Source organism: Micrasema longulum, unplaced genomic scaffold (assembly GCF_059751315.1).
Source record: "Micrasema longulum isolate JH-2025_06_02 unplaced genomic scaffold, ASM5975131v1 h1tg000710l, whole genome shotgun sequence".
In the NCBI taxonomy this organism is placed as follows: Eukaryota; Metazoa; Arthropoda; class Insecta; order Trichoptera; family Brachycentridae; genus Micrasema; species Micrasema longulum.
Window position 1 is genome coordinate 23,137 of NW_028277906.1, and position 14,401 is coordinate 37,537.

At 34.6% G+C, this 14,401-nt stretch overlaps 1 protein-coding gene across 1 annotated transcript in view; it reads right to left on the bottom strand.

Moving 5' to 3' along the window:
- Window positions 1-14,401, bottom strand: part of SPoCk (secretory pathway calcium atpase) — a 40,705-nt gene that overhangs the window by 3,376 nt on the left and 22,928 nt on the right. Inside the window, exons 5-15 of the mRNA XM_088229807.1 lie at window positions 12,616-12,853; window positions 11,042-11,173; window positions 9,941-10,101; window positions 9,004-9,149; window positions 8,675-8,877; window positions 6,492-6,671; window positions 5,929-6,026; window positions 5,068-5,155; window positions 3,675-3,804; window positions 1,932-2,101; window positions 156-319 (exon numbers count right to left, since the gene is read on the bottom strand). Coding sequence (XP_088085933.1) covers window positions 156-319; window positions 1,932-2,101; window positions 3,675-3,804; window positions 5,068-5,155; window positions 5,929-6,026; window positions 6,492-6,671; window positions 8,675-8,877; window positions 9,004-9,149; window positions 9,941-10,101; window positions 11,042-11,173; window positions 12,616-12,853 — 1,710 coding nt within the window. The remainder of the gene's footprint in view (window positions 1-155; window positions 320-1,931; window positions 2,102-3,674; window positions 3,805-5,067; window positions 5,156-5,928; window positions 6,027-6,491; window positions 6,672-8,674; window positions 8,878-9,003; window positions 9,150-9,940; window positions 10,102-11,041; window positions 11,174-12,615; window positions 12,854-14,401) is intronic.

Sequence of the window (14,401 nt, forward strand, 5' to 3'; positions counted from 1 at the left end):
TATTATGTAATATGTAGGACAAATTAATGTCATTTTTTTATAGCTTACCTGTAAGTAAAATCACCATTCATCACTGAATCAAAGGGTATCATTTTTAATATTTGAAAATGATTTCTCTCTAAAAATAGTGCGAGTTTTTTAAGTAATTCACTCACCTCCCTATTGAAGACCCAGAGGGTTCCGGCGATGATGATAAGTGCCGAGAGCAGAACATTGACTATCAGGGATTTGGAGATCATGTGTTGCCGAGTATCTCGGGGTTTCTGCTTCACCACCTCGTGGTCTACCGGTTCCACTCCTAGTGACTGTGCCGGTGGACCTGAGCATTGAAAATACACAAATAAATAAAAAATTAAAGCGCCGTATGAGAAACTGCCGATCCATGCAATTTGAGAGTTTTTTTAATAAAATATAAACAATATGTTTGTCCATGTTCGGGCAGATGAAAAACACAAGCCTGCAGTTTTGTGCATGATATAGAGCCAGAACCCTGACGAGTGTGCACAAGCTTACATGGAATATTTCTGTTTTTTAAATACTATTTTTCATTGTTTGTAAACCAAATAAATAAATAGAGTGCCGTTGCCATCATGCCGTTTCTCCGTAGGGGTAGGCAGAGAGGATAGAACGCCATATCACAATATCTTTGCATACAGACCTCGCTTCCTCTACATTCATACATCTTCTCATGCACGCACGCCGATTATTCCTACTCTTGACATGTCCATCTTCGAGTATTTGATGGACTTGATCGTGCCATGTCTTTCTCGGTCTTCCTCGTTTTCTGCATCCATCAACATTCCCATCCTAGATCCTTTTAGCCGTTCTTTCGCTATCCATTCGCTCTACATGTCCGAACCAACGCAGCATCCCATTCTTGATTTTTGATTTCGTGAAACACAAAAGCCCTGAAATTCATTTCGGCAGAGAGAAGTTATTATACAAACAATATTTTGAGTTTGTCAAAACTTTTGTTAACAAGGACTGGATTCAACTCCCCGGGGAGCTGTTAATATTAGCATATTGCAACAGAGATGAAGAAAATGTTATAGAAGGTAATATAGAAGTCTAGGCATCTACTGGGATTATGACCTGTCATTGGCTGGTTTAACTGGCCACTTTACACACTGTGTAATATTCAGAATTCTGCCCATATTTGAAAAAAAGTGGCCTCTTAAACCAGCTAATGACAGGTCATAAGCCTTGTAGATGCCAAGACTTCTATATTACCTTCTCTAAAATGTTCTTCATCTCTGTTTTAATATGTTAATATTAACAGCTCCCCGGGGAGTTGAATCCAGTCCTTGTCTACAAAAATTTGGAAAAACTCAAAATATTGTTGATAAATCCACCTGGTCCACGAAGAAGTATAGAAATTGAAAAAAATAATTCTGGCGTTAATATTTAATATTAATATTTATTTTTTTTGTAATATTTTTAATATTTATTTTTGCACCACAACAGGCCAGGAGGCCCGGCCCAATTACAGTGGTGACAGAACACCCAGGCTTGAGAAAAATCACATTTTAATTTTTGTGTTCTCACAGGGAATCAAAACCCGGAACCTTCCGTGCATGAGTCAAGCGTCTTGACCAGTACACCACGGAGGCGTTGCCTAGTATGTAGGTGAAATAATTCAATTAGATGAATCTCAACCACATAAATAAAGGTTTCAGCTCTTTAACTTCACAAACATCAACAGATAAAAGAATTGAGAGAATATATATGTTCAAATATGGGCAGAATGGTGAATGTTACACAGTGTGTTATAAGTAGCCACTTAAACCAGCCAATGACAGATCATAAGCCCTGTAGGTGCCTATTCTTCTACATATCCTTCTCTAAAATTTTCTTCATCTCTGTTGTAATATGTTAATATCATTATACAAAGTTGAACTTAGTACTAAAAAAGGTTGATGAGATAAGCTAACCGTCCATAATGATGTTGATCCACAGAATTTGCATGGCGTTGAGCGGATTAGGAATACCCATGAGAGTAGCGAGAGCAATAAGTGAGAGAGCCGCAATAGACGTCGACAGTTGGAAACGGACAAAGTTACGGATGTTGTAGAATATTCCTTTTCCTTCTTCAATGGCAGAGCTGAAAAAGAAAAAAACAACATTCAGTCGTGCAGTTATTTAACACAAGCAGACAATACACGGCGACAATATTAAAATTCATACAAAAGAGTGGCTTTTATAAAAGGGAAAGAGCCAGTCGGAGCAGCAATTGAGAGTTTGTGTGTGATTCACCATTTTTTTTGTCAGTGTGTTGTACAGTGAAACCTCGTTTTTACATTTCTCAATTTTGTGTTTTCCTGCTTTTAATGCCGAAGTGTTAAGGTCCTATTTTGTCCATACATTCTCATTCAAATATCCCCCAATTAACATTTTGTGTTTTTCACAACCCCGGTTTTACGTTGAAATTTTTTCAAAACTCATTAAATCTGTCAAAAGACGTCGAGCCGCACGCCACCGCGTGAATGGAAAATAAAATCGAGTAAATAGAAAATGTGCAAATTGTCTCAAACTTAATTCAAAGTAGGTGCAGTGTAATTGACCAAGTGTCTAATTTTGACATTTTACTAAATTGTGACATGCAGTTGACGCATGTAGGAAGAATAAAGTCTTTACGTCAATAAATTACAATGCAGAAAGTTTAAAAATGTGGCAATAGAAATATTATTTGAAGTTATAAACATAATGTGAAAAGAAGATAGTTTAAACAGTTATTATATAAAATCAAAGTACCTACATAAAATTGTTTACACATGTTTTTTGAAAAAAATCAATAAAAAAACACATTATAGTACTGATTGAAAAAATACAAATTATTTTTAATTAAATCATAGGTAAATATTTATAATCTCCAATGATGACAGTTTTTATAATTTTTCTGCTGTATATTTAATATAGTCTAGTACAATAATTATATTTTTATCTAATTTCATTTTATTCGTGCATTTTTAATTTCCTCACTTAAGCGTTTTCCTCAGTTTTACACTTTTTTTGTTGCTCCCTTGAAAAACGTACAACAGGGGTTTTACTGTATGTCCATTTTACATGACTTTTTTTCTATTTAAATAATCTGTTACATATATTTTATAATGTATCGAGAATAGATTATACTCTGTAATGTTCTCAATGTTAATTTAATAAATAAATAAATGAAAATAAATTATAAATTCTATATTTAAAGCACTAACTTTGTGGTTATTCGTTATAATAAAATAAATAAAACTATTTTGTTTTTACCCGTTTATTTTTTATTTTTTCTACCGACCGGTTTCAAGCTTCTTCTTTAAGGTATATTGAATTCTATCCTATTTTATTCTATCAGTTCGTTTTAGTCCACTCCTGTCTAGTTTTGAACGAATCCATCTCACATTACAAGACAAAAAAACTTGATTTATTACTTCCATACACACTAACTGATATCACTAACTAATAAAATAGGATAGAATTAATTTGTTAAGTATACCTTGAAAAATAAGCTTGTGTAGCTTTGAAACCGGTCGGTAGAAAAAAATAAAATATGTGGTTAAAAATAAAGCTGTTTTATTTATTTATGAAAATAAATTAATCGAACCCACTGAAAATTGGTTTGAAAGATACAAAAAACAAAAATAAATTATTCATGTTTGATTTATCATTCAAAGATGGTAGATGCTTACATAATTGTGGCGAAATCGTCATCAACAAGAATCATGTCAGCTGCTTCCTTGCAGACATCAGTTCCATTTTTCCCCATGGCAATACCGATGTCAGCTTTCTTCAGGGCAACTCCATCATTTACTCCATCTCCTATAAACAAATCAAAATTGGTACTGAATTACTTAAAAAGTAAAACATTCAGTGCTATGGGAAATTAGATATAAAAATGTTTTCTTACGAACGGTAAAAATTAAAGCATTCAATTGTACAGCGAAGTTTCTAGAAAATGTATGAAAAAATGATATTTTAAACAATGTCACTAGTTCTTCCGAGTCAACCGATGATAGAGTATTGTGATAGATTTCGGTTTATGGGAAGCCAATCTACCAATCAGCAGAACTCAACAAAGAGAATTTGTGACGTCACGCACGGAGTAATTACAAAACTTTTAAAAGATCATAGTGTTGATAATACGATACATAGAAGGTTGTGATCCTGTGCAGTATCGCGGAATTCATGGACCAAAGCTCCTAGGTTCGCACCCTTATCTACCACTTGATTCCCATTTTCTAAAAGTGAGTTATTTACAACTTGTGGAAAATGGCCCCCAACATTTTAAAATTTGGGTAAATCATAAGAACGCAAATGTTTATTTTACGGTAAAACTCCAATTATTCGGATTAATTATTGGGAGACGCTATCCGGATATGCGGAAATCCGGATAGTTGGATTAAACATTAAATTGAGACAATGTTGTCTTATGTAATGGTGTTTCATTCACTCTATTACGTCCTGGTTCATCAGTTGAATTAAACTCGTTACATTTGGTGGCAGGAAGAGCACTTTAAAATGTCCATTTTCTGGAGCACTCTTTTTTACATATATTTATTTATTTTTACATTAATGATAATGTTTCCTCACTGGGGTCTCATGCCGAAGGAGACATTTTACATAATTTTGAAACATGCCTTATTAAACATAATTAAATACATATCAAATCCATATAAAAACATAATAAAATCACATAAAACTCACAAGTAAAAACATCTTTCTATTTGGCCTGATCCACGCATCAATCCGTGGGCGTTCTACCTCCATTATCCATTTCTAAATGGCGATTTTATAGTGACAGTATAGACTGATTGCCCTTATGGAGAATGGAAGTAGGTTGTACACTTTAATGGAGAAGTGGACCAATCCTCTTTGACCAAAAGTTGTTTTCATTTTCGATTGCTTTTGCAGCATCAGGGTGGAATGTTATTTTTAATCTCCTTTATTAATGTAATGTTTTTTTTTTTAAATTGGCTTAGTTTAAGAGGTCATCAATAATATTTTTTAAAAATTTAAGCACTGAACTTGCTTATTCTGAAAATTCAAAAGACAATAAAATAATACAGAAAATAATTTACAAACCTGTCATGGCAACAATATTCCCTCGCCTTTGAAGCGCTTTTACAATAGCCAACTTGTGTTTCGGGGTTACCCTATAGAAAACACTCACCTGGAAAATAAAGCAAACAATTACTGTTTAAATCTTGGCTCAAATAAAGGGGCCAATGTTGTAAATGAAAGAGCCGATGACATAAATAAAAGAACCAATTTCATAAACAAAAGGGCCAGTGATGTTAATTTAAGTGTCAATTTTGTAAATAAGAGGCCCAATGTCTTGCATAAAGGGGCTAATGTTTTAATTAAAAGGCCGATGTTTGAAATAAAGGGGCCAATGTTTAAATTAAAAGGCCGATGTTTGAAATGAAAGGGGCCAATGTTTAAATTAAAAGGCCGATGTTTGAAATGAAAGGAACAATGTTTTAAATAAAAGGGGCAATTTTTTTAATAAAAGGGGCAATGAATGAAAAAAAGATTTATGTTTGAAATGTAAGGGGCAGTGTTTAATATGTAAGAGGCAATGTTTTCAATAAAAGGCCCAATGTTTTAAATAAAAGGTCCAATGTTTGAAATAAAAGAGCCGATGTTTGAAAAAATTAATCAATGTTTGAAATGTAAGGGGCAATGTTTGAAATGAAAGGAGGAATGTTTTAAATAAAAGGGGCAATGTTTTAAATAAAAGCGCCAACGCCGTAAATAAAAAGGCCAATACCAGAAATAAGACAATTTTGCGGGTTGTTTTCTGGATTTAGAGAATCTGGAGATCCGAGATTTGAAGTCTGTGCTTCCGAAACTTATTTACCATTTTTCTAAAACGGTTATTTACGACACACAAAAAGCAAGACGAAAATATTATTAAAAAAATTATGAAAGAATGAAACATACGCTGTTGATAATGTTCTCTAGCTGATCATCATCCAGACTGTCCATTTGGTCTCCAGATAAGGTCTGAAGATGCACGGTATCCAGGCCAATCATTTGAGCTGGAAATAATAATTTTTAATTTAAATTATCGATTGGATGACTCGCTTTAACCCTTTCATCCCGGTGTTCATTAAAGTATTTATTTATTTTACACGATACTTTTCTTTTCTATCTATACACAAATTATCGCATATACCCATATCCACCGAAAGCAAAAAGCGTAATATATATTTTAATTACTGGTATTTCTAAATATGTCACTTTTTTATCTTGTGGGCGTTAAAAAAGTTGTTTATTTAGTTTCTTTTATAAAGACAAGTTTTAAATTTCAGATAGGCACCATGTCTTGCAGCCGTACATTAAGACACTCTATACATAGGTCTTAACAAGGAGCTTGCGTAGTTTCGGGTCTACGTTATTTTATTTAGAAATTTTGGATTTCCTGTTGAATGCAAGTCTTGCTGGCTGTCGACCTCGGGTTATTACATTAAAAAAAAAAACTAAAAATATTTATGTTGAAATACCTATGGCAACTGCTGTCTCTTGAGCGTCTCCGGTCACCATCTTGACTAGAACTCCGGACTGGCGGAGGGTGGCCAGAGCGGGTCTGACACTGGGCCGAGGGGGGTCGCACACTCCCACCAGCCCCAGGTACACCAGCTGCTGAAGGCTGCTTCCTCTAGCGATGCCGATGACTCGAAGGCCTGAAGACAACAAGAGATTTCACATCAACAATTGTAGGTAGAGCTTTCACACTTATCGTCATCACCATTCACCTGTCCGCACCCAGTCGTCCAATTGTAGCGTATTTGGAACAATGAAATGAAATGAAAAGTGTTGAACCACCTTCAAAATCAATATTTTACATCCACTCTACGAGGAATGGAATACAGACCTCGAGAAGGGTAGGTGAATGCGCCATCCACCACACAAATGAAGTGGACTTCTCTCCACTCGATTTCCTTTTTCAGGATTCAACCTGAGATCCAATCGAGTTGAAAAAACTTGAAAAACTTGAAAAAACTTCCAGGGCCTTACTTATTAGATTATATTAAGAAATAACTATACCCGGTTTAACTATTTATAACCGATATAAATAAAGACTTACGTATAAAAATATTTATTACCTAGAATAACAATGCACAGGTTATATAATGCTTAATTTTTCAAACAGTCAACACTGATATGTGCACATGCGCAGTAACTTTTATAATAACACAAATAAACGTCAAAGTCAAATCGAGACCACAGACTACAGATATCGAGACTACTGTCAGTGTAATCGAGAACATGGAGAAAACAGTTAGAAAAAGAAATCAAAATTAGGAAGAAGAGAAGTTAAAAACGAATTCTATAGTTTGTTAGTGTTTCTCTTTTTATCACAATGAATTAAAACACAAACAAACATATAACATTTCAGATATTACTTAAAATCACTTGAATCACATTGAGAAGGCCGCAGGACTTCGTAATTGTTTAAAATTGAAAAAAAAATTGAAAAAATATCCATTTTGATTACCGAAAAATATGACTTTTGACAGATCGCGTTATACCACATAATGTGCAGGTATAAGTTTCTATGGTCGCTATCCCAGATTCAAACCGAGTTTAACTCTATGCGAGGTTTATAAGTACTACTTTTTGTTATACCATCATTATTCTACCACTATTCTCCAGCTTAACTTTATACCCGATGTATAAGTAAGGCCCCCAGAGTTAAACTTGTGATAGCAATATGCAACATGTTTTAACTATCGTCAACACATCGTGACATCGCTCCTCGTTCCTCTGTGGTCCGACCGCTCGCAGTGAAATATTAGATTTAGTACCTACGATATTTGAGCTTATATTATGTATCCAACTTGTTATTAGAATTAATAAACCTGGATTATCAATTAGTACTTTAAATTCCATACTCCACTAGGTTTTATTCATAGGCGACAATAATTCCTACAACCTAAACATCAGAAACTTCATGTGTTTGTGATGTGTTGTGTTATTGAAAATTGAACACAATTTAATAGAGTGAAACTCCAAAATTACGTCCCCACAATTTGCATTTTTCTGTGAAATACGCATAATTATTGAAGTCTCATTGAATTTTGTTGTTTTCAGTACATTTAAAACTTGTGATCAGCACTGAAAACTGAATATAATTTTAAAGAGAGTTTATTGCGTTTTACGGACATTTATTTCCGCCATTTTCATGTTTTTCTTAAGCTCAAGAGTCTGAAGTTAGTCTGTAGTCACTACCATTATACCAACTTGATGGGAGAAATTTGCAATCCGCACTGAAAACTCAAGACACCTCAAGAGTCTGAAGTTAGTTTCTAGACTCTTATCATTATACCAACTTGTTGGTAAGTTGAATCAATAGACAAAACCTAGAAATCATCGAGACAGTTTATTGTGTTTTACGAATTGCCGCCATTTTCATGTTTTAGTTTTACTATAATTGTTTAATCACAAGCCACGACCGGCAGACCGAAACCGCAAAAAGCAAATAAATTATTGCGTCACTTGTCACAAGCAAAAGGCCGATAATGAATAATGATTTTACATAATTCTGCATAAAACATAATGATATTTCATGATTTTTCAATTTGGTGTATGGCCGGCTTGTAAAGGCGCTACATTTAAGCATAAATTCATTTCAATTAGAAAATTGTTAGCATAAAACATGCTTAATGGAATCACATATGTATACCTTTTCTTCCGATGGAATACGCTTCAGCCATGAAATCATTCTCCTTCTGCTTGGTGAGTACCACAAACTGTCCATCCGTGTTGACATAACGACTGCATTGTGGCAGAATCTTTTCTATGGCTCCCTTCACAAAGAAAATTTCCTTATTGGCATCTTCCCCATACTTTGGACTACATTTCACAGCCATCATCTTTGTCTCGGAACTGAAAACATTGAGCAAAAAATGAAATAACTGCTTTTATAAAACAATCATGTTTGATAGTGAAAATTCATCGTAATTTATTATTGAAATAGATTTTATACTCGGACAAATAACGTGCGATCAATACCTGAAGGGAAATTCTTGCAATCTAATGTACTGGTCGCGTGCTGCGTAGATTCCGTTCTTCATGGCCGCAGCCAACAACGCACCCTCCGTGGGCTGTCCTAACAACGTCTCTCCATTGATCACAGCATTGTTACATACAGCACCCGCCTAAAAATAAACCGATTTAGCCAAAAAAGATTAATATAAAACAGATTTTACTTACAAACTATTGACATTCAATTTCATGAATGCCCGGTAGAAAAATTTGGAAAATGATCATACATAACTGCAAAAACTAAAAAATCAGACACAGGTCGACCGATGAATAAAATGACTTGCCTACAGTCCGTATTAAATGCCACAGTAAGACTTATTTTTGGAATCTCCAAGTTCAGTCATATCACTCCATTGCTTCTGGAATTACACTAGCTACATTTTCCACAGAGGGCAGAATACAAAATTATATATAAATCACTACACAACTCTGCTCTGGAATATCTAAAAGAACTGCGCATTCCAGATGAACTAGCTGACAGACGTCTTGCGCTTAGATCAGCTACATCTACAGCGATAGGAAAAGTCATTACGCCTGTACGAACCAGAGCACTAAATTTGGTGAAAGCGCTTTTGCAATACACTTTGTATATTGGCTAAATGTCTGCTTTATCCCTAGGGTATTTAGAAATTACAAAAGCAATATCACCAATTCATTCTGTAGAAGTTTTTCACCACTATCCTTTTTTTTTGCTAGCATTTTGTAATTATCTGGAGAGTGAATCAGATAGAGGAAAATTTTACATAAAACAGCATAATTAATCTCGCCTTTTTAAACTTGTCTAACTAATGAACTTGGCAATTGATAAACATATTTATAATTCAGTATCGAGCTCTGGCATATGAAATTTCCATAGTTTGAAATTGAATTTGCGTTAATGTAAATAAATTATGTGTAAACAAACCTCCAACAAACTGAATATGGACATTTTAGCCATGTCCGGGTTGTCACACTTGTGGACCATGATTTCCCCGTGGTCATTATATCCCGCTCCTGTTACGTCCGCATAGTAGCCCTCCGAAGTGGACATACAGATCACTGTCATTTCATTCTTTGTAAGAGTTCCTAAAATAACATAATAATAATCAGTGGCGAGTGGAGACTTTTTTATAGGTAAGCTACAAAAAAATGTACATAAATTTCAACCTATAAGTGGCAATTAATATATACGCAAGTAGTTTTTTCTTTGGTTACGAGTAATTAACACAATATCATCTCTCCGCTTCAGCATAGATCATTTTAGCCGTTCTTTCGCTATCGATTCACTCTATACGTCCAAACCAACGCAGCTCTCCTTTGTCGATTTTCTCAATAATGCTTGTCTCAACCATTGTGCCATTTGTGCATCTATCGTGCATAGTTTTACCACACATTTGCGTAAGAGATAACATTTTGACAGCATTCAAACATTTATTCTTTTTTTTTCTAATTCCAGACTTAGTATCAAAATACGTATCCCATACCTAATAAATTCATACTCCTTCCTACCTCCCCAACTTCATTTTTTCAACTAATCGGTTAGCTTCTAACAGCATGTGTCATATCAGCACGGTGCTTTATACTTTTGTGGAACTACTATGGTGAAGGTGTGCACTGGGATTTGTGTGTTATAGTAATTAATTCTGACAAAGAGACAGGTAAGTCTCAGTTAGGATGATTAATCTGTATTATCCATACTAATGGAGCCTTATCATTTTTCATTTGCTTATGCCAGTTATATACAAATATTTACTATCGTTTGACAACAAAGTTAATGCTTTGAATATCAATCATATATTATCATTTTAGTTTTAACAATAGCTCTATTTAAGCTGCAGACACAAAACATACTACATGTGAATTTTAAGCTGTTTAAAATTTAGATTATTGTTTGAAGCGCACCTTACAGCATTAAACTAAATAGTATGATAAGAATAATTATCCACAATTATGATTATGTTCAGTTGTTTGCCACAGTAGGGAACTAGTTCTACCGCTGTTCAGTAAGATAAGGGTATTTGCGAACCTGTTTTATCACTGCATATCACATTCACACAGCCGAGTGTTTCCACGGTGGGCAGCTTCTTGACTATAGCCTTCCTCTTCGCCATCCTCATCACTCCCAGGGCCAGCGTTACAGTCACCACGATAGGAAGACCTGGAAACCACAGCGCAAATTAGAGAGTAGATCTTTTTAATCCAAGAGTAGTTAAAATAAAATAAATAAAAACAAGTTTGTTTTTAACCACTTTTTTTCTACCGACCGGTTTCAGCTTCTTTATCAACGTATACTTAACTAATGAATTCTATCCTTTTTTATTTTATCAATGTTTACTAAATATTACATACGGAGCTAATAAATCAAGTATTTTGGTCTAGTTAGGATGGGAAGCGTAGTGTAAGATGGATACGATCTGTAGCAAAGTCGTTTTTATTTGTTTTATTAAAATGAATAACCATAAAGTTAGTGCTTCAAATATAATTTTTGAAAACTAATTTTATTTTATTGAAATAAACGGCACTTAGTGCCTTTTACATATTAGTTACCAATACAGTTAAATATACATACGTGTAATAAGGAATACAGAGCATTTAAAACAATATTATTAATTTACAAATTAAGAAGGTCTAAAAAAGATAAACTATATAAAAAAAATATTACCAGTTATATAATTATCGATAAAAAAATGATAACTTGGTATTAGGAATACAAATTTTGAACCAGTTAAAAAAAAAAAAACTAATAATAAAAAAATTTAAAAATTATATGTATTATTATTGAAAACTAATACTTAGGTAAATAGTATATATTTATGTATAAAAATTTATGATGTAAAAAAAAATGGTTAAGAGAAATATTTTGTACTTGTAAATAAAATCAAGAGAAAAAACGAAAAAAGAAAAAAAAACACTAATAAAGAATGAGGAAGTTTAGTGGTTTTTTTTTATTTGTTAAAGGACTATCAAACGAAGTATAAAAAAAAAATATATATATTTATGTTTCGTATTATCATCGCTTTGATTTTTTCATGTTTTGTTATTTTAAAAACCCTACCGAAACTTCAAAATTACACCCGCCGTTGGTGAGTGTTTATGACATTTAAGCCCCGCACAAATTATCTGTACCCGCCAAACGTCTGAACATGCTAAAAGTAAAAAAACATGGCTACCCCAGAAACCGGAAATCTGTTGCTGGTTGCCACAACAATACAACAAAGCTATAATTTATTAGTTATTAAAAATGCGAGGTCACTTAAACCTGTGACGTTGCAAAATAGTTCATAGATTTTTAAAAAGCTTTAAAACTTAAAAAGCTGTAGAATTACATGGTCTAATTTTTACCACGTGCAAAAAAAAACATTTTTCATATCCAATTTCCCGTAGCAATGAACTTCCTCATTACAACATTAGAGTAAAAAAATCACAAGACAAGATACTACTCGCAAAAGCAAAAAGGCAGCTTCTTGTCAAAAATCACAAAATGAGTTAAATACGAGGTGATGTTCTACAACAAATTTCAAACAATTTTATTTCACCAAGCAAAAAACAGTAAAAGAAAAAATTCATTTCAGTACGCAAAATAAATTAAACATCTGTAACCTTCTGGTATGGCGGCGACGGCGAGGCTGACACCGATGGTGAACATCTCGTTGAGCGGCTTCCCCTGCAGCCAGCCGAGCAGCATGATGGCCCCGATGGTGCAGAAGGAGTAGAGCGACAGCTGCGCGCCTAGGATATCCATGGAGCGCTGCAGCGGCGTCTTGGGCGCCTCTTCAGCCTGCATCATGCGGAACACCTCGCCAAACTCCGAGCGCTCGCCGGTGCTGACCACTATACCCTGGAACAGGAAACAATATGCATAAATAATGTATTTATTTAATAAACGCCTTACAATATACAGTTAATAGTACATAAAGCATTTTAGAAAATAACATATGATAAAATCATAGCTATTACACTTATGGGCACGCACACACGCTACATTTTTACCGCTAACAACACCGCGGAAGGCACACCGGAACTGCTCGACGTAGACACGATTAAAACTCAACAGAATCTCCGTGTCCCGTGTCGGCTTCGGTTCTGTTAGTTTTTTGCTCTCTCTCTCTAAGACTTTTGAATACCCAGATGATATAAATTCGTGTCACGGTTAATTCATTCAGTGTTGTATTTAATTTAATCATTATTTGTATAATCTTGCATTCATCATATTATCGATTAAATCTCAGAACAATGTAAGTGAATCTTTCAATTAATTTCACGCAATCTTACAACAAGACCACGGTAAGTCAAACTAACCATTTCATTTCCACAAAAGAGTTCACTACACACTAAACATGACATTTTTTTTTTAAAGAAAGAAAAAGGAAATAAAGTGAAGATGAGTAGAGAAACACATTAAAAAGAGGAGAATTGGGGGGATGGCGATTCAAAGGATAGGATAGCTGATTTGATTGCAGCAGGAGTGGTGTGGAGCAAATCCAACAGCTCAGCATGATTATTAGCAGTTCTGTGGATGCTCACTAGGGGAGGGGAGAATGGTGGGTGAATTTTGTTCTATTGTATTCACACTGGAACATAATTGTATTTTTTGTATTATGGCGGCTGTACACACTCGTCGAGACACCCGGAGACAGGCCGAGAGCGAGTATGTACATGGTGCTCTCGTCGTCTTGCTCTCTCGCACCTCGCCTCGGTCGGTTGTCGGTTTTATGCGCCTGAGTCAGAGGATCTCGTTGGGTCTCGCGAGGAAAACGAGAGCGAGCATGTACACACTTGTTCAAAAAGATATTTGCTAATGGCCCTATACCGAGCCATAAAAGAAAGATTATTGCATCTATGCAGTCTGGAGCTGCAGCTGAATCAGTTTATAAGCCGATATGGTTCGCATTCGATTTCATGGACTCATTCTTAAATGATATTTTTCAGTGTAGATTGTATGTTCAATAGACAATTTTTAGAAAATTGAGTAATGAATGCCAATATGTTCATTATCTTATTACGCGTCCATGTAGCTAAAGAATTATTCCTTTTTTCCATTACTAAATAGTATTTTCAGCATTTTTTGAGTGCCAATCTCCACTTACTGATTTTACTTATTTGATTTTAAAAACAAATAACATATCTTGTAAAATTTGCAAAATAGTCTATTGAACATACAAGAACTAGGGCTGCGAAACAGCAGCAGCAATTTCTACGTCCATTACTGCGGAAATCTTCGGTACTAATGAAAAAACAAGTGTGTACAGATATGCTCTCGTCGAGAGCCCCATCAGCCGAGACTCTCGGGGAGACATTCTCGATGGGTGTGTACAGCCGCCATTATATAAGTTAACATAGCAGGCCTCGACGAAAGGCTGAGGACAAATGCGGTTTCTTCGTATCC